General features: G+C 43.9%; 1 protein-coding gene across 1 annotated transcript in view; it reads left to right on the plus strand.

Annotated features, from left to right (window-relative positions):
* Nucleotides 1-20,866, plus strand: part of RAB31 (RAB31, member RAS oncogene family) — a 94,751-nt gene that overhangs the window by 22,636 nt on the left and 51,249 nt on the right. The window contains exon 3 of the mRNA XM_011936654.1: nt 3,255-3,336. Coding sequence (XP_011792044.1) covers nt 3,255-3,336 — 82 coding nt within the window. The remainder of the gene's footprint in view (nt 1-3,254; nt 3,337-20,866) is intronic.

The following is a 20,866-nucleotide window of genomic DNA, read 5'->3' on the forward strand; positions in this document are numbered from 1 at the left end:
AAAATGTGGTATGTATACACATTAGCATACATTCAGCCATAAAAAAAGAATGTAATCCTGTCGTTCATGGCAACACGGATGAGCCCGGAGGACATTTCATTAAGTGGAATAATCCAGACATGGAAAGATAAATACTACATGTTCTCACTTATGTGCAACAGCTAAAAAGAAAAGAGCTCAGAGAAGTAGAATAGAATTGTAGTTATTAGAAGCTGGGAAGGGTTGGAGGAGGGAAGGATAGGGAGAAGTTGGTTAACAGTTACAAAGTTACAGCTAGATGGGAGGAAAATATTCTAGTGTTCTGTAGCACTATAGGATGGATAAGGCTAACAATAATTTAGTGTATATTTTCGAAAAGCTAGAAGAGAGGATTTTGGATGTTCACAACACCAAGAAATGATAAATGTTCACGGTGATGAATATGCAAATTATCTTGATTTGATCATTACACATTGCACACATGTATGTACATATCTCTCTGTATCCCATAAGATGCATAATTATTGTGTGTCAACTAAAAATAAAAGGAAAAAAATGAATAATCCCATTTTAAAAGTTGCATAAAAATAATTGGGAAGGACATAACACCAATTTATTAGCAGTGACTATGGCTGGGTGGTGAAATATGATTGGTTTTTATTTCCTTTTTGTTTTTTGAATTTCTTTTTTATGAAATATGTATGTTGCTTTTAAAATGGGAGAAGTAATAAAGATATTAATATTTTTGGAATATATTAGTTCTTCCCAGTAGTCTGGATATACGTTTTAAACACTTTTAAAGAAATAAAGCAATAGATGTGGTTTTGATAATACTGGATCTTATCACTTAGAATACTTAGAATTTCTATTTAGTGCAATTGTGGGTTGGTAATTAGAACTCTCTAACAAGCCTTTGGTTTTTGTGGGGATAGAGTGGGACTTGCAGTAGACTTTTCTACTTGGGACTTCTGTAATCGGCTTCTTATTCTTAGAGGATTTAGAGGCTGAGGAAATATTACTATGATGAATCCTAGTGGACCAGGCTCGACTATATGAAAGTAAGGGAAAGAATCCCTGACTCTTTACCTCTAACCCCCGGGGTCCATCTCCTAAGAATAAGAACATAATGAGGACGCCATGATCATACCTAGAAAATTCATTTGAATCAATGATAATATCTTGCATATAGTGTGAATTTAAAATTTTTCAATGGTTCTTAAAATATCTTTTTTGGGGGGTAGGGGGTACAGGGTCTCGCTGTGTCACCCAGACTGCAGTGCACTGGGGCAATCTTGGCGCTTCACTACCAGCCTCAAACTCCTGGGTTCAAGCTGTCCTTCTGCCTCGGTCTTTTGAGCTGCCAGAACTACAGGCTTGTGCCATAATGCTCAGCTGATTTAAAAATTTTTTTTTTTTTTTTTGTAAAGAAGGAGTCTTGCTCTGTTGCCCAAGCTGGTCTCAAAATCTTGGCCTCAAGCCATCCCCCTGCTTCAGCTTCTCAAAGGGCTGGGATTACAGGAAAAAGAGCCACCACGCCTGGCCAAATATATTTAAAGCTGTTTTCTCCCTAATCTGGGATCCAGCCGAGTTCATATACTGCATTTGGTTATCTCTTTCCTCTCAATCTAGATTCTGGAAGAATCTCCCTGTATTTTTCTGGTTTGCTGCTCATGACATTGACTTATCTGAAGCATTCAGGCCAGCTTGTCTTGCAAAATGTTTCACATTCTACATTTGCCTGATTGTTTTCTTACAATTAAATTGAGACTAAGCATTTGTGGCCAGAATGCTGTCTAGGTGATGTATCTACTTCTGATTCCATCACTTCAGGAGGCTCTCATGCCAGGTTGTCCCACTCCTGGGGATGCTTGCTATTTTTTAGTGAATAGGAAACTTTCTCTCATAAAAGTCAAGGCTATTGAACATTCCTAGTATTTTTATACCCTTCGTGAGCACAAAGAAAATGCTTTTTTAAAGGAAATAGTAAGAAAAAGAAAATAGTAAGTGTTTCATGATCTACTGAGGCTTTAATGTCCTTTCTTTTTGGACGCAGAAGGGAGGAAAAATAATCCTTTTTTGTAGAGAAAGCATAAATATGTGTTAAGCTGCCAATCTTCGTCCTTGAATTTATGCAAGCAGGTTGGGACTTAGATGTAGTATTCTATTAGTTGCTACTGGTGTTGGATTCATATCCAAAATTAATTTGAATCAATGATAATATCTTGCATATAATGTGAATTTAAAATTTTTCAATTGTTAAAATATCTTTTTTGGGGGGTAGGGGGTACAGGGTCTCGCTGTGTCACCCAGACATGGTAAATACGTAAGGCAGCTTGTGTGTGTGTGGTGGCACTGTAAGACCAAAATCGCAACATGCCAACGTACCAGCTGCTGTTTTCACTCTTGAGTGTTGTAATAAGTTTTTAAAATCCAAGGTTGTATTCTTTCCTGAGATCTGGGGGTATTTTAATAATTGAAGCTAACTGGTTTTAGAAACACAGTCTTTTTTTTTTTTTTTTTTTTGAGACGGAGTCTTGCTCTGTCACCCAGGCTGGAGTGCAGTGGTGTGATTTTGGCTCACTGCAGCCTCCGCTTCCCGAGTTCAAGTGATTCTCCTGCCTCAGCCTCCCAAGTAGCTGAGACTACAGGCACCTGCCACCACGCCCAGCTAATTTTTGTATTTTTAAGTTTTATTTTATTATATATATATATATATATATATTTCGTGTGTGTGTGTGACGAAGTCTCATACTGTCATCTGGGTTTGAAGTGTCATGGTGTGATCTTGGCTCACTGCAACCTGCATCTCCCGGTTTCAAGCAATTCTCCTGCCTTAGCCTCCCGCGTAGCTGGGACTACAGGTGCCTACCACCATGCCGCCACCACGCCTGGCTAATTTTTTGTGTTTTTAGTAGAGACAGGATTTCATCATATTGGCCAGGCTGGTCTCGAACTCCTGACCTCGTAATCTGCCCACCTTGGCCTCCCAAAGTGCTGGGATTACAGGCGTGAACCACCGCGCCTGGCCAGAAACACAGTCTTTTGAACGCCTCCTTTGTTTTGTTTTGTTTCAAAACCCCCAGCTGAACTAACAGAAAATGCAGATTATTTTCTTTTGCGTGTCATGAATCTTCTAGCCCTTTTCTCCTCTTAGTGGTTCCCAAGGACCAGGGCTTTTTGGGGTCCTGCTAAGGTGTAGCATTTAACTTGTTTGACTTGTGAATCTTTGTGAAGAAACAATGCAGTAATGTGGAGATGCTGACTATCTTTTTCAGGGCATCTTTTATGACCAAAACTGTGCCTTGTGGAAATGAACTTCACAAGTTCCTCATCTGGGACACTGCTGGTCAGGAGCGGGTGAGTATATGCTGTTTTTTGGGCTTTCCAGTGGAAATAAGATCAGCTTCTGAAGGTTTGTTTGCATTAGACAAGACTCTTGGTTGCAGGTGACAGAAACCTAGCTTGAAATGGTATTTCAAAAGCAAAATGAAATGTAAGCAAAAATGAAATGTACTCATGAGCTATGTGAAAAGTCTAAGGGGGTACCTAGGGTGAGGCAGGGCTGAGTTCAGGTCCCCCAAATGTGTATGAGAGGAGCCTATCTCTCTTTATTTCTGTTTCTTTCCATTTAGTGCAATTGTGGTTGCACTCTTGATTTGATTCGTTTTTAGGCAGACTCACCCTCCCTTCTTGCCTCAAGGGTGGCAAGGATGGCCCCAACAGCTTCCCTACACCTACCTTCAGCCTTTTTAGCAACTACCGGGTGAGCATGCACCTCTTCTGCAAGTGGGAACATACATCTTAGTGTCTCTGAGTTCTCAGTGGCCTGCCTCAGGCCCCATGCCCACTCCTCAACTTCAGGTGGTACAGTGTTCTGGGGGGTTTGGTGCCCCTACTGGTGGGACCTGGCAGTACACTGACCCCCAGAGGCAAGGGCTGGTGTCAACCCCACCTGAACCAGGTTGTCTGGAAGTCAGGTAGGCTTAGCGCCCCAAGGAAAACCTGGGGTCTCTTACTGGAAAAATGGGTCAATGGTTGCTGGGTTATCAAAACAGTGGATGACTTCTCTTCTACTCCTAATTCTCTTTATTTGCTGAAAATACTTACAGAGAAGGCTATATATTTTAGAAGGTCATGCCTTTAGATTCAAAAAAGGGAATTGATGAATACTAACACAGTGTCTATTACAGGATACTTCATAATAACTAGAGCGTATATTATAAAAGTTGCTGTGTCTTGCTGTGTCTCCCAGGCTGGAGTGCAGTGGCACAATTATGGCTCACTGCACCCTTGACCTCCTGGGCTCAAGGGACCCTTCTGCCTCAGCTTCCTGAGTAGCTGGACTATAGGCACAAGCCACTGCACCTGGCTGATTTTTTTTTCTTTTGTAGAGCGGGGGGGTCTCACTATATTGCCCAAGCTTGTCTTGAACTCCTCGCATCAAGTGATCCTCCCACCTTGGCCTCCCAAAGTGCTGGGATTGCAGGTGTCAGTCAGAATATAAAAGCTGAGGCCGGACGCAGTGGCTCACACCTATAATCCTAGCACTTTGGGGGGCCGAGGTGGGTGGATCAGGAGGTCAGGAGATCGAGATCATCCTGGCTAACACAGTGAAACCCCATCTCTACTAAAAATATAAAAAAATTAGCCAGATGTGGTGGTGGGTGCCTGTAGTCCCAGCTACTTGGGAGGCTGAGGCAGGAGAATGGCATGAACCCGGGCGGCAGAGCTTGCAGTGAGCCGAGATCACGCCACGGCACTCCAGCCTGGGCGACGAGCAAGACTCTGTCTCAAAAATAAATAAATAAATAAATAAATAAGTTGAAGCGGATAGCCAAGTAGAGATGACCAATACCTTGTCTTAGCCAAGAGCTGTTAGCCTGATTGAAATTACCAGAGTTGATGACTATCGAGTAAAATTGGTAGAATTTTCCCTTGTTTGATCCAAACTCAAATGTCACCTTCTCTACCTCCCTGTTTAAAATGTCACCACCTCCTTTTCTTGCCCTACTCCACTCAATTCCTGCTTCACTTTTCTCCACAGTTCTTATCATCTTCCAATATATTATTTAATTCCCTTTATTTTGAGACAGGATCTTGCTCTGTCACCCAGACTGGAGTGCAGTGGTGCAATCACAGCTCACTGCAGCCTCAAACTTCTGGGCTCAAGCCATGCTCTCACCTCAGCCTCCCGAGTAGCAGGGACCACAGGTGCTCACCACCACTCTGGGCTAAGTTTTAAAGTTGCTTTGTAGAGACAAGGTCTTGCTATGTTGCCCAGGCTGGTCTTGAACTCCTGGACTCAAGTAGTCCTCCTGCCTTGGCCTTCGAAAGTGCTGGAGTTACAGGTGTGAGCTACCGTTTGGAGCCTTAATTCGATTACTGATCTGTTTATTGTCGTTCTAAAAGGAAGAATCCAGGATTCAGGATAATCTATAATTTTCTTTATCATCTCCTAACTAATCAAGTGTTAGTTTATGTAATTTTCATTTTATTTAAATTCCCTTTCAAAACAAAAGTTCCTGTATTTGTAGATTAAAGCATTTTAAAAACACTGCTGAAAGAAATCATAGGCATAGACACAAGTAAATGGAAACACATCCCATGCTCATGGATGGGTAGAATCAACATTATGAAAATGACCATACTGCCAAAAGCAATCTACAAATTCAGTGCAATTCCCATCAAAATACCACCATCATTCATGCCGGGTGCGGTGGCTCGTGCCTGTAATCGCAGCACTTTGGGAGGCCGAGGTAGGTGGATCATGAGGTCAGGAGTTCAAGACCAGCCTGGCCAATATGGTCAAACCCTGTCTCTACTAAAAATACAAAAATTAGTCGGGCATGGTGGCACGCACCTGTAGTCCCAACTACTTGGGAGACTGAGGCAGAAGAATCACTTGAACCTGGGACACGAAGGTTGCAGTGAGCTGAGATCATGCCACTGCACTCCAGCCTGGGCGACAGAGAGAGACTCTGTCTCAAAAAAACAATATACAAAAATTAGTCGGGCATGGTGGCACGCACCTGTAGTCCCAACTACTTGGGAGACTGAGGCAGAAGAATCACTTGAACCTGGGACGCGAAGGTTGCAGTGAGCTGAGATCATGCCACTGCACTCCAGCCTGGGCGACAGAGAGAGACTCTGTCTCAAAAAAACAAAAAACGAAAAGCAACCGCCATCATTCTTCACAGAACCAGAAAAAAAAATCCTAAAATTCATATGGAACCAAAAAAGAGCCCACATATCCAAAGCAAGACTAAGCATAAAGGACAAATCTGGAGGTATCACATTACCCAATCTCAAACTATACTATAAGGGCATAGTCATCAAAACAGCATGGTACTGGTATAAAAATAGGCATATAGACCAATGGAACAGAATAGAGAACCCAGAAATAAGCCAAATACTTACAGTCAACTGATCTTTGACAGAACAAACAAACACATAAAGTGAGAAATGGACATCGTATTCAACAGGTGGTGCTGGGATAATTGGCAAGCCACAAGTAGGAGAATGAAACTGGATTCTCATCTCTTACCTTATGCAAAAATCAACTCAACATGGATTGAAGACTTAAATCTAAGACCTGAAGCCGTAAAATTCTAGAAGATAACATTGGAGAAGCCCTTCAAGACGTTGACTTAGGCAAAGGCTTCATGACCAAAAACCCAAAAGCAAATGCAACAAAGCAAAAGATAATTAGATAGGACTTAATTAAACTAAAAAGCTTCTGCACAGCAAAATAAATAATCTGCAAAGTAGACAGACAAGGGAGAAAATCTTCACAATCCATACATCTGACAAAGGACTAATATCCAGAATCTACATGGAACTCAACAAAATCAGCAAGAACAAAGCAAACAATCCCATTAAAATGTGGGATAAGGACATGAATAGACACTTCTCAAAAGAATTTATACAAATGGCCAACGAACAGGAAAAAATGCTCAGCATCACTGAGAATCTACATGGAACTCAACAAAATCAGCAAGAACAAAGCAAACAATCCCATGAAAATGTGGGATAAGGACATGAATAGACACTTCTCAAAAGAATTTATACAAATGGCCAACGAACAGGAAAAAATGCTCAGCATCACTGATTATCAGGGAAATGAACATCAAAACCACGGTACGATACAACCTTATTCTTGCAAGAATGACCATAATCAAAAAATCGAAATATAATAGATATTGGCATGGATGTGGTGAAAAGGGAACAGTTTTACACTCTTGATGGGATTGTAAACTAGCATAACCACCATGGAAAACAGTATGGAGATTCCTTAAAGAACTAAAAGTAGATCTACCATTTGATTCAGCAATCCCACTCCTACGTATCTACCCAAAGGAAAAGAAGTCATTACACAGAAAAGATACTTGCACACGCATGTTTATTGCAGCACCATTTGCAATTGTAAAAATTGGAACCAGCCCAAGTGCCCATCAATCAATGAGTGGATAAAGAAAATGTGGTATATATATACCATACAATACTACTGAATACTACTCAGCCATAAAAAGGAACTAAATAATGACATTCGCGGCAACCTGGATGAGATTGGAGACCATTATTCCAAGTGAAGTAACTCAGGAATAGAAAACTAAACATCGTATGTTCTCACTCATAAGTGGGAGCTAAGCTATGAGGACGCAATGGCGTAAGAATGATACAATGGACTTTGGGGACTTGCAGGAAAGGGTGGGAGTGGGGGTGAGGGATAAAAACTACACATTGGGTACAGTGTACAGTGCTTGGGTGATGGGTGCACCAAAATCTCAGAAATTACCACTAGAGAATTTACTCTTGTAAGCAAACACCACCTGTTCCCCAAAAACCTACTGAAATTTAAAAAATAATGATAAAATAAAGCTGAAAGAAGCGCGCTAAAATATAGCTAAAATATGCATCTAATCTTAATCTAAAATTGTAGATGTGGAATTGCTGGTTCAGAGCCTCTGATACATACTGTAAAATCCACCTGTTATTTGGACCCACAGTGTTTCACTGTTATGTTCCTTCACTTTTACCCAAGTATTACATTAAAATGAGAAAGAAAAAATAATCCTTTAAAAAATATATGTTTGCTTTCTGATGACTTCAAACTTTTTTCATATTTTTTAGCCATTTCATTTCCGATCTGAATAATTGAATGATTATAGCTTTACCCACTTTTTTCTTGGGTAATTTGTAAGAATCTCTTACCATTAAATTACACATAATGTCTCCATTTGTTATATTTTAATGTCTATTTTAGGTTTCTAATGGTCAAACTTGTTTTTTAGGGTCAAATCAATAATCTTGTCTTTTATAAATTCTGCTTTAGAATACATGCTTTAAAAGACCTTCAGAATGCTAAAGTAAATGTTTAATTAAAGTTATATTAAACATTTAAATAAAACATTTTCTTAAAAAATACATTTTAAGCAGTTTTAAGAAATAAATTAGGATGAATATTCCGGCCTGCAAATGCTAACCTCATTAGAATGTCTTCTATTTTTCTGCTAAATTGAGAACACAGGCTTCTGTGCCCAGGAAGCAGCTGCCTGGGGCACCTCTTTAACTCCCTCAGCTGTGCCTGCCTATTCCTCAAATGAGGTGACCATTCAAGGAAAAATGTCTGCTTAGAGACCTCACTTTTTGATGTGCATGTGTGTTACTTGTAGTTGATCTGCTAGTTTTTTGTTGGTATTGTTATGTAAACTTAAGCAGAGAGAGGTTCCTGATTCCCTTTTTACCTCTGGCTATGAAATAGTTGCTTTTGCAGCTGCCTTTAATGAGCACAGTAAGTCAGTTTTGCGAAGCGCTGGCTTCACGTCAGCGATGCTTCTGCTTCTGCTTCTCCTGCTGGCGGACGTTCCCTCATGACTTGCTGTGCTCCATGTACTGTTCTGAGTGCCTGTGTGTACCGATGCATTCAGCCCTCCTCGCAAAAGCACTTTGAGGTAGAAACTGTCGTTATTCCCATTTGCAGGTGAGGTCATCGAGACACAGAGACGTTAAGTAACTTGCACAATGTCACAGAGCTAATAAGGTGTAAAGCTGAAAACTGAATCCAGCAGTCTGGGTCCTGAGCTTTAGAGTGTTACTTTGATTGAAAAATCACACAAAACACCACAAGGTTGAAAGTAAAACTGCCCAGACTCCCACTGCCCAGCTCTTTCCACTATGGATATTAGATGATCATTCTTCAGATGTCTGTATGTGATTAATTTGTATCAATGGGATTGTGATTCTTTATAACCTGCTGTTGTCATTTGATATTACAGTGTCACAAAGGAGAGATTTCTGTGTGATCAAAACAGAATGTTTAACACTTACCTCTACTCTAATAGACTATTCAAGGAATAGTCTTTTGATGAAACTTGAACTCTGCTAAAATGACTATTGCAATTTGTAGTTTGTTCCATTTATCATCGCAAATAAAAATACCCGTGGGAAGTTTTCAAGTGACCATATTTCTAATTATTGTGATGGCTTTTCCTAAAATTTGACTTAGAGGTTGTGGACATCTGACTCCGTTGATACATCCTGAATTTTAAAGAAACCATTAGTATTATGTGTGCAAGGCACGACTCCACAGTAGGGGTATTCTTTCTTTATCCTTCGAGGAAGACGGATTTAGTTTGGGATAACGATTTCAAAGCGAACGTTTTTAGAGTCTAGATTTGTGGAGAGTGTGAGCGATATCCGTACGGCCGTGTGGTCATCTGATCTCCCCAGCCCTCGACGGCCTGGTTTCGTTATCCTCGGCCTGTCCTTGTCTGGTGTCCCCGGTGGAGTCTTGCATCTCTCCAGTAATGGCAATTTTTCAATTGTTTTGGCAGCTTGTTGCCGGCTTTAATTGTGCTTGTAATGATGTTGCCTAATGTTTGAGCTAAAAATAAATTCCCTGCTGTTGCTTGTGCCTATTGCTATTTGTTCTGTCTCATTAATTATTGGAGTCCAGTGAATTTTATTACCCTTCTTTAGCATCGTAGAAATCTGTTACTGTTCTTTTAGTTTTCATAATTTTAAACAAACAATCACTTTGGGTTTATGATTTGACAATATAAAGACAGATTTCTCTTTTCTTTTTCTTTCTTATTTTATTTTATTTTTTAAAGACAGGCTCACATTCTGTCACCCAGGCTGGAGTGCAGTGATGCAATCATATCTCACTGCAACCTCAAACTCCCAGGCCCAGAATATCCTCCTGCTCCAGCCTCCTGAGTAACTGAGGCTACCAGTGTATACCACCACGCACAGCTAACTTAAAAAAAAAAAAAATTGGGCCAGGCGCGGTGGCTCACTCCTGTAATCCCAGCACTTTGGGAGGCTGAGGCGAGTGGATCACGAGGTTAGGAGTACGAGACCAACCTGGCCAATGTGGTGAAACCCCATCTCTACTAAAAATACAAAAAGTATCTGGGCGTGGTGGCACATATAGTCCCAGTTACTTGGGAGGCTGAGGCGGGAGAATTGCTTGAACCCAGAAGGCGAAGGTTGCAGTGAGCTGAGATTGCACTGCTGCACCCCAACCTGGGTGACAGAGCAAGACTCCATCTCAAAAAAAAAAATAAAATTGGAGAGATGAGGTCTTGCTATGTTGTGCCGGCTGGTCTTGAACTCCTGGCCTCAAGCAATCCATTTCACTTGGCTTCTCAAAATGTTGGGATTATAGGTGTGAGCCACCAAGCCTGGCCAAATACATAGATTTCTGTGTCCTTAAAGGAAGAAAGCTCAACTCAGTGCTTTGCTTGTGTTCATGACCCAATATTTTTTTATTTGTGGAATGATTGCGCCAAGTTCCGCCTGACATACACAGCATTCTGGTTAATGCCCTACTTACTGCCCAGTAATAATTCTGTCTTATATTTGTAGTACAAATTTGTACTCTTGGAAAATTATGTATTCTTCTCCTGAGCACAGGAATCTAAAAAGATCCTCCTCCTCTTTGTATAAGAGAGTATTCGTTCTATTTATTTTTATTTATTTATTTTAGAGACAGGGTCTCACTCTGTCACCCAGGCCGGAGTGCCGTGGCATGATCATAGCTCATTGCAGTCTCAAGTTCCTGAGCTCAAGCGATTCTCCCGTGTCAGCCTCCAGAGTAGCTGGGACTACAGGTGCGCCACGGTGCCCAGCCTATTCGTTCTTAATACCGTGTCTGAATGTTGCTTTTTTAATCCAGCTGTGTGTCATGGGCATCCTGTCTCATTCATTCAGTGGCAATATGGTAATTCCTAGGGTGCTTCTATTAACAAAAATGTTTTATGAAAAATTTAACCATTTTCCAATTGAATCCCATTTGTTGGAAGTTTAACATTTGTAAGATTTGTGCATGGTGTGTTGGTACCACCAAGCGCTAGTAAGAGGGGAAGAGTGCCACTGGGCTCCCTCTGTTGTACCATCAGTGTGGCCTTTGGAAAGTTTTTATCCTGTCCTCTTGGAATGGGTTATTGGACTGGTTTGTGCTTCACACCAAGCTGTGAACAGTACAGAGTGGCAGGTCAGCAGGCACCTTTGCGAGGATGTACACAGGAGCGATGCCTAGAGCGGTCCACAGCCGACAGAAGGGAATTTACCTGCCCAGCTCCCTGCGGGAGCCCAGAGTCAACACATAAGAGAGGCCTTTAGCGAGAGGAACTGAAAAGCAATATTGGCATAAATAGGGCATCGGTTCATGGAGAAGTGAAGATCTGGGGATTATACGTTAATCTACCAGAGGCCCCTCCTGGGTTCTCTTGCTCTATATACCATGGAGGACCAACTTCTTCCAACCTGAAACTTTCTTCAGCCATCTCCCTTCCATTTTTTTCCACCATGCTGTACTTTTACACAATTCATGACGTTCCAACACAAATTTCCCATTAAAAAACCTGAAGCTGTAGATCTAATGGTTGACTTTCCATGGCACTGAAGATGTATTTATTCCTTCCTTGTGGCTCAGACGGCCCCTCCCCATGTTGGAAAATGGTTTCTAAAAAGAGCCCAGTGAAGCGGCAGTAGTGGAATTCTCTGTACTTTTTCCTTGGCAAGGAGTTCTTTCCCTGACCCCCTCCTTACCTGTTCTAGACCCACTCAAGCTTCTGTCTCTGAGCTTTCTGTCCTCATTCTCTGGTTGGCCTTGGAAGCAGCTGAGCCAACTTTCATGTTTTCTGGATAACCCACCCTGGAGCTTTAGCAGTTAGAAATCACATTCACTGAAAATTGCTTTTGTCCACATTTGTTTCTCTGTTGACTATCAGTATGTGGAGTATTACCAGCCTCTTTTCTTTATTTAAAAACAGCTACACTGAGATCCGATTCACATACCATACAATTCATCCTTCTAAAGTATGCAGCTTGGTGGGTTCTGGTGTATGCCAAATTGTTCAACCATCAGCACAATCCATTTCAGAGCATTTTTATCAGTCCAGAAGGAAACCCTTTATGCTTTAGCAGTCACTCCCAGTTCCCCATCTACATCCCCCAGCCCTGGGGTACTTTCTGTCTCTAGATTTGCCTAATCCAGACATTTCGTACAAATGGAATCATACCACCTGTGGTTCTTTGTGACTGGATCCTTTCACTTAGGAAAAGATGATCAAGGTTCATGTTGTGGTGTGGGTCATAGAAGTATTTCCTTTTTATGGCTGAATAATATTCCATTGTATGGATAGATGACATTTTTGTTTATCCACTCATCAGTTGATGAATATCCAGTTTCCCCCAACTTTTTGGCTATTATGAATAGCCGTGAACATTCACAAACAATTTTTTGTGTAGATTTTTTTTTTTTGAGATGGAGTCTTGCTCTGTTGCCCAGCCTGGAGTGCAGTGGCACGATCTTGGCTCACTGTAACCTCCACCACCTGGGTTCAAGCGATTCTCCTGCCTCAGCCTCCCCAGTAGCTGGGGTTACGGCTGCCCACCACCGCACCTGGCTAATCTTTTGTATTTTTAGTAGAGACGGGGTTTCACCATGTTGGCCAGGCTGGTCTCGAACTCCTGACCTCAGGTGATCCACCCGCCTCGGCCTCCCAAAGTACTGGGGTTACAGGTGTGAGCCACCATGCCCAGGCAGATGTATGTTTTTAAAAATCTCTCAGGTATATATCTAGAAGTGGAATTGATGGGTCATATGGGAACTCTATGACTAGCATTTAGAGGAACTGCTAAACTGTTTTCCAAAGTGGAAAACTAGCAGTGTATAAGGCTTTAGTTTCTCCATATTCTTACCAGCACTTGTCTTTGCCTAACCTAAGGTCATAAAGGTTTACTCCTGCATTTTCTTCTGAGAGTTTTATAGTCTTAGCTCTCACTTTTATCCCTGTGATGCATTTGGAGTTAATTTCTGTGCACGTTGTAAGGACAAGATCCAGTTTCATTCCTTGTAGGCAGCTGTCCAGTTGTCCCAACACAGTTTTTTAAAAAGACTATTCTTTGCCCGATTGTCTTGGCACCTTTGTTGAAAATCACCTGACCATAAATTTGAGGTTCTGATTCTGGACTCTCAGTTCTATTTCTTTGATACACATTTTTTTGTCCTTATGCCAATACCACATTGTCTTGATTACTGTAGCTTTGTAGTAAGTTTTCAAATTGGAAAATGTGAGTTCTCTAACTTTGTTCTTTTTCAAGATTGTTTTGGCTATTCTGGGTATGTTGCATTTCCAAATGAATTTTAGGGTCAGCTTGTAAATATTTATCAAAACAATCCAACTGGGATTTTGGTCAGGATTATGTTGACTTTGTAGATGACTTTGGCGTTACCTGCTCCCTAAACCTTTAAATTATCAATGATAAGCAAGTTGCCAGCTGTCTTTCAACTCTTTGGAATTTACATGTAGGTTAGAAATGCTGATCTCAGAGAAAAAATTTTGAATAAAGAATTAGGTCAGGCACAGTGAATCATATCTTTAATCCCAGTAGTTTGGGAGGCTGAGGTGGAAGGATAGCTTGAGCCCAGGAGTTCAAGATAAGCCTGGGCAACACAGTTAGACACTGTCTCTACAAAAAGTAAAAAATTACCTGGGTGTGATGGTGCATGCCTGTAAAGGGGAGCCACACTCACATCCTCCGGGAGCCACGGTTTAATGCATGCAGTCAGGAGATCTGGGCACCCCAGGCTGTTCAGCCATACCACTTGTTCACCTCCTTCAGATTAACTTTGCAAGCGACTGCCAGTCTGCATGGTTTGAAAGGTTAGGTGTTTGGAGATCATGTGCCCAGAGGGCTGGGATGCACTGGCGCAAAGCTGTGCGAAATCGCTGGGTCTGAATGGGTGCTTGAGAAAGCAAAGGAACTGGAGGCAGCAGATAGCTGAGGTCAAATTCAGGCTTCACAGACATCCAAAGAAACTCTTTTGCTCTCTTTCCTGCTTTCTTCAGGGCCCCAGCGTCTCTGGTCAAAAAAGTGGTTCACTATTCATAGGCTGTTCGTAAAGTCAGAGGAAATTTTGACCTTTGGAAGTTCTTGAAGAATGGAGCCTCTCACAAGCTCAGAATGAGCAGCTCCTTTCTTTTTCCTGCAGCCATTGGAAATACAGGCCCGGCTACAACACAAGCCAGCAGCACACACCAGAATTCTGCTCCTGACCTGCACCGTCCCCAGTGGCCCATGATAGAACGTTTTTGTAGGCGTTCCTCCTCATGGGAGAGAATAGAGTACATGCGAGTTTTTGCTCTCCTCCCCACCCCTTTCACAAGAGCACTGTGCTTTCTTTTCTTCTCTTTTTTTTTCTTTTCTTGTTTGTTTTTTTCCTTTTTCTTTTTTAGACAGGGTCTTGCTGCGTCACCCAGGCTGGAGTGCACTGGTGCGATCATAGCTCACTGCAGCCTCGACCTCCTAGACTCAAGCAATCCTCCTGCCTTAACCTCCCTAGTAGCTGGGATTATAGGCACCAGCCACTATGCCTGGCTAATATTTTGTTTGTTTGTTTTTTGTTCAGAGACGAGGTCTCACTATACTGTCCAGGCCGGGTTGACTGTGCTTTCAACCAATGCAAACTGAGATCCTGGCAAGGGAAATATTCCCTTCCTCCATGCCTCAGTAACTCTCTTGAAAGGGAAAACTGAGTGACGATTGTGTGGGGAGGAGACAGGCCGGGAGCTTGAAGATAGGGTTTATGCTGTTAAAGCGAGATAAACAGCTGTGGTAAGGGCCGTGCCTGCTGAGCTCCTTTAAGGAGAAGCCCCAGGAATCCTTCACTGAGTGGTTTTCAGCTGAAGGGTTTCGTTGATATTTGAAAATTGGTGCTGGAAACTACAAAAGCAAAGCATGAACAGAAGCATGAACAGGAGAGGGGCATGAGGGAACCCTGACGGCAGGTGGAGCAGGGACTGCCTCGGTCCGCAGACGTGGCCCCCAGAACTGTGGTGCCGTTTGATGGGGGGGATGTGTGTCCTCTAAGAAAATAGGAGTCTAGGTGCGGAACGGTCCTCCTGGGTGTCAGAATGCTAGTGACGAGAGGAGGAAGGACCTGTCCATATACGAAGCTCCCTGAGGGAAACACTGTAACCAGCTCTGCCCTGAGCCCGGGAGGAGGCCATGTTGGCAGTGAGGGATGTGGCCTGGGCCGTGGGGACACAGAGGCCGGCAGAGGGGAAAGCCTCAGAGCTGCGTGGACAGGCTTCTGCTTACACACAGGCTCCCGCCCTGCCTCTTGTCCCTCGGGAGTTCTTTTGTCACTGGAGACCCTGCTGTTACCCTTTGCTCTCCAGTGCATGTCCCCTTCGTCCAAATGCCCCCTCCTTGGTGGGGACAGGCTGCTCGGGGAGGGACAGTGACTGTGCTAGATGAACACCCTCCCAGGTCAGGCAATGACATTTTGCTGGCATGCGTTTTAGTCTGGGATGCCCTGAGTAGCTTCTAATTATGAGGCACTGTCTGTGCCTCTTGGGTGGAGGCCAAGTTTCCGTCCTGCCAACTCTCAGAGGACGCGGGGCCAAGACACAGAGCCGCTGAGACAGGAGTTTCAGGGGGTCCGGAGGTGGATTTGCCGAGAATCTGAGAAGCACTTTACCTAGTTTTGTTTCCTCTCCTCCCTTCCCCTCCCTTTCCCTTCTATCTTCTTCTTTTCTTTGATGGAGCTAATTTCCTAAGTCTGGCTAAAATACAGGAGAAAAGGCCTCAAAAGCCTATGAGTGTCATTCTTGAATAGGAAATTAGCAAACAGATTTTGTTTGGTAACAGAAGAACCTGCTCCTGAGGCGCTGACAGCCTGTCCTAACAGAGGCAGCTGGGCTGCAGTGAGCACGGACCTGCCGTAGGAAGACCTCTGCGTCCAGAGCGGCCCCGTGGAAGGTGCCGGACTCCCCCTCAGTCCAAGAAGAGGACACTTTTTGAGGGCAGGGACCTTGTTACCTTCTTCACCTTCTCTTTTCGTTTCTGATTGCTGCTATAACAGATTGCCACACACTCAGTGGCTTAAAACAACAACAGACTGACTCCCTCAGGGCTGTGAAGGTCAGAAGTCAGAAATGGGTCTCACGCCTGTGGTCCCAGCTACTTGGAGGCTGAGACGGGAGGATCACTTGAGCCCAGGAGTTCAAGACCAGCCTGGGCAACACAGTGAAAGTCCCATCTCTATAAAAAGTTTTTAAAAAATTAGCCAGGTGTGGTGACATGCAGCTGTAGTCCCAGCTACTCAGGAGGCTGAGACAGGAGGATCACTTGAGCCCAGGAGGTTGAGGCTGCAGTTAGCCGAGATTGCACCACTGCACTCCAGCCTAGACAACAGAATGAGACCTTGTCTCAAAACAAGAACAAAACATAAAAAGATTAAAAAAAAAAAAAAAAAGAAGTGCATCTGACTGAAATAAAATTAAAATATCTGCAGGCCTTAATCCTTCCTGGAGGTACAAGGGCAGAATCTGTTTCCTTGCCTTTTGCAGAGACCACTCGCTTCCTTGGCTTGTAGCCCCTTCCTCTGTCTTCAGAGCCAGCAGAGTAGCATCTTCAAATCTCTCTCCCACTCCCCTGCCTCCCTCTTTCACTGGTGAGGAGCCTTGTGTGGACACTGGGCTCACCCAAGGAATCAAGATAAATGTCCTCATCCGAAGGTCCGCTGATGAGCGCTATTCCTCTTCCCATGTACTCTAACACAGTCCCGGTGACGGGGATTAGGACATGGACCTCTTTGGGGGGCACTGTTCTGCCCGCCACACTCCGGTTTCTCTGCTGCTCAGAACAGTGCCTGCCACGTACTGAGTATTAAAACAGTGGTTACTGGTTGTTGAATGGATGAATACGTTTGATGTAAACCTGTGTCTTAATTATATCAACTGAAGCAACATGTCGTTTCAGAGAAGCAACACAGGGATGGAAAAAGCATGAAATTTGGAGTCAAGACCTGTGTTCAAAGTCTTTTCCACCGTTTAAGAGCTGCATGTCTTTGGGCAATTCACTTAACCATGCTGAGCCTCAGTTTTCTCCTGTGAATAACAGGAACTATTCTGTCTTCTCTCCCTGGCCTCACAGGGTTTTTGACTTTTATTACGTGCATTTGGTCATTAAATGTTTGTTGAGTCCTTGCTATGGTCCAGATAGGGTTTCAAGGAAGGGTTCTCAGGGAGGCTGGCGGTTGATGAAAGGTGCGACAGAAGTGAGGAGAGGCCTTGAGGATGCTGGCGGAGGAGGGTCCAGGCCGCCAGAAGGCATCAGGGAAGGTGCGGAGGCTGGGGCTGGAGACAAGCAGTGGAGGGGCCCGAGAAGGGACCAGGGCCCACCCAAGAGGCCACATAATGGAGCTTGGCTTTTTTATACTAGGTTTGAAGGATTCTGAACAGGGAAGTGAAACAATCGGATTTATGTAGGAAGAAATCAATCACTCTGATGTTCAGTTAACATAAGATGATGTCAAGTATTTGCTTCAAAAGACTCCATGGGTGGGGATGGAGCGGGAGGTGGGACGAGGTGGAAACCGGGGCTCCAGGTGCTACTGGTGGTCTTGAAGCCGGGGGATGAGAAGATGGAACTTCGTTATTCTAGTCTCTCTTCTTGTGGATGTGCTTGAAAATTTCCACAGTAAAAGTTAAAAATAAATACATTCTGTGGTCAGTGTAAATATCGTCATCCAGCCCTTCCAAACAGGATCTCTCTGGTGGCTGCGTGGCCAGTTTGGAGCTCACTGGACATCTGAAGGCTCTCGTGGAAACTCTGGACGTCCAGTCCAGGCAAGGCGAACTTTGCTCGGACAGGAGGGAGGCGCAGCTGCGTGAGAGCTGGGGCCGGGTCTGAAGGCCGTGCCAGCTAGCCTGGGTTGGCACTCAGCAGAGTGCAGAGTCCGGGGCTCTAGGCGCACTGTGGGAAATGACGCCGTATCTTTCTGAGTGCATCTGGCGTGATGGGGCCTGTTCGGAGGCCTCCTCAGGGCCGTGCAGTGTGGATACTCTCCCGCACTGTGGGGTCTTGTCTTGAACGTGGTACGCCTCCTGTGACTCTGAGGCTAAGGACGGGAGAGACCAAACCAACCTGGGCACAGTGGAGAGAGGGCAAGACGAGACCAGCTTTCTATGATCGCCGTGGCCATCCTGGCTTTCCCCACAAATGGATAGCACAGTGGCTGTGTATGATGCAAGTAGACATACCTAGGAGTGGGGTGGGGCTTAGTTCTGGAGTTTTAGGAAATTCCACTTGTTTGCCAACACACAGGAATATGAACTGAAGTTCACTGCCCTTGGACAATTTCATGGGTGGGAAAAAATGCCTTTCTACAGCATATTACATCATTGATTTCTTTTTTATACATTATTTTAGGGATTAGAATCTTCTAGTTCATCACATTGTCTTTCAAAAAACACTAATCCAGCTGGGTGCAGTGGCTCATGCCTTTAATTCCAGCACTTTGGGAGGCTGAGGCAAAAAGATCACTTGAGTCTAGGAGTTGAAACCAGCCTGGGCAACATAGCATGAATTTGTCTCTATAAAAACTTAAAAAAGGCCGGGCGCGGTGGCTCAAGCCTGTAATCCCAGCACTTTGGGAGGCCGAGACGGGCGGATCACGAGGTCAGGAGATCGAGACCATCCTGGCTAACACGGTGAAACCCCGTCTCTACTAAAAATACAAAAACTAGCCGGGCGAGGTGGCGGGCGCCTGTAGTCCCAGCTACTCGGGAGGTTGAGGCAGAAGAATGGCGTAAACCCGGGAGGCGGAGCTTGCAGTGAGCTGAGATCCGGCCACTGCACTCCAGCCCGGGCGACAGAGCGAGACTCCGTCTCAAAAAAAAAAAAAAAAAAAAAAAAAAACCAGGTATGGTGGCACACACCTGTAGTCCCAGGTACCTGGGAGGCTGAGATGAGGGGATGACTTGAGCCCAGGAGGTTGAGACTGCAGTGAGCCGTGATGGCACCACTGCACTCCATCCTGGGTGACAGAGTGAGACACTGTCCCAGTGAATCAGTAAAAGTAATCCATGCCTTGCTCCCACACCGTTTTTGTGGAAAGATGTTTGGATGTGTGTTGTGTCATTTTCTGCTAAATGAGGCTGTGGCACATCTTGTCAGAAAGGAGTCAGGTGCTCGTCAGGTCTGTTCTAAAACCCGGCTTCCTCCTGGTACTGTTGCTTCAACCCTTGTATCCCTGAGTGCTGAGAAGACTTTTTGACTCTAACAACACATTCAAAGAAAAATGAAAGAAAGGGAAAACAAGAAAAAGACACCCCCTGTCATTGCAGAAGTAATGTATCATGATACAATAGAAACTTTTTTGAATAATTCAGAAATCGCAAAGCAAGTGGTGGTTTGTCTGTACTGCCATTATTTAGAGAAAACATCTTAACAGTTCGATGTATTGTCTCCCAGCCCCGTTTTATTCAACTCTGCATACACTCGGGTTTTAGGACATCTAAATAGGCATATTAACGAGGCCTCTGCTTTTCTGTGGAGAGAGAGGGTCTATGTAAAAGTCGGAAGCATTCTTCTGAATGGCACAGAAAGAACATTCAGTAATGTGTTTTTCCATTCAACTTTTGCCAGCTGAGAATGTTGAGAATTTCAGGAATTTTCTTCCACCACTTCTGTCTTTGTTTGAATCCCAGTGGGCCTTGGGCTCCTTTTGGCATTTGCCCTTGACTCTCCCTGATGGTGGCCTTGCACCTGACTGGCCACAGAGCAGCATAGGTGCCCAGGCCCAGCCTGAGCGACTCCACAGGGACAGAGCGTCCTCTGGAAATCAGAATACAAAGCCCATCACTCCGAGTTCCTGGACCTCATGCCAGAGCATTCTGGCTTGGATAATTCTCATCTGGGAGGCAGAGCCCAGCTGGAGCTGTGCTTGTTTGGAAACTTCATGTATTTTCCACCACTGCTCATTCCTGACTTGCAGGATTTCGCTGCTGTAGAATTTACGATGCCACAAACCTGCATTTAAGGAATGTTGCCTGAGGCAGAGTGGGTGGTCTAAAGGATTGGGAGATTTCCTGGAATAAGACTTTCCACTGTGCTGCTGGGGGAGGGGTGTGTGTGTGTGTGCGTACATGTACATAGGGCAGTACAGGATGGGAAAACGAGACGTGTGCTACAGGGAAGGTGAGAGCGTCCATCCTGAGCCTGTTTTCACCTTGGCTGCGAGCTCTGGAGGGCTGTCACAGAGCTGGAAAAAACCCCAGCTTCATCTCTGACCCCACCCACTGCACCAGTTTCACAAAATAAGAAAAACAGGATAGAGCCAAGCCAAGCCTCAGGTCTCTCTTTGAGTCCAGTTCTCTTCACTGGCCCTCAGGTGGGTCTTGATCACACTAGGTCCCTAGATATTAATAAATACTACTTGAAAAAAAGATTTTAGAAATGAATGGGGAATTCTGAACTAAAACCAAAATAAATAGGTTTCTTTACTGTAGAAAATGTTCAGATCCTTTAATGCACTAGTTATGCTTTGTAAACATCCAGGGAAGCATTATTATATATGGTGTTTCTC

The sequence above is a fragment of the Colobus angolensis genome, unplaced genomic scaffold (assembly GCF_000951035.1).
Source record: "Colobus angolensis palliatus isolate OR3802 unplaced genomic scaffold, Cang.pa_1.0 Scaffold155, whole genome shotgun sequence".
Classification (NCBI taxonomy): Eukaryota; Metazoa; Chordata; class Mammalia; order Primates; family Cercopithecidae; genus Colobus; species Colobus angolensis.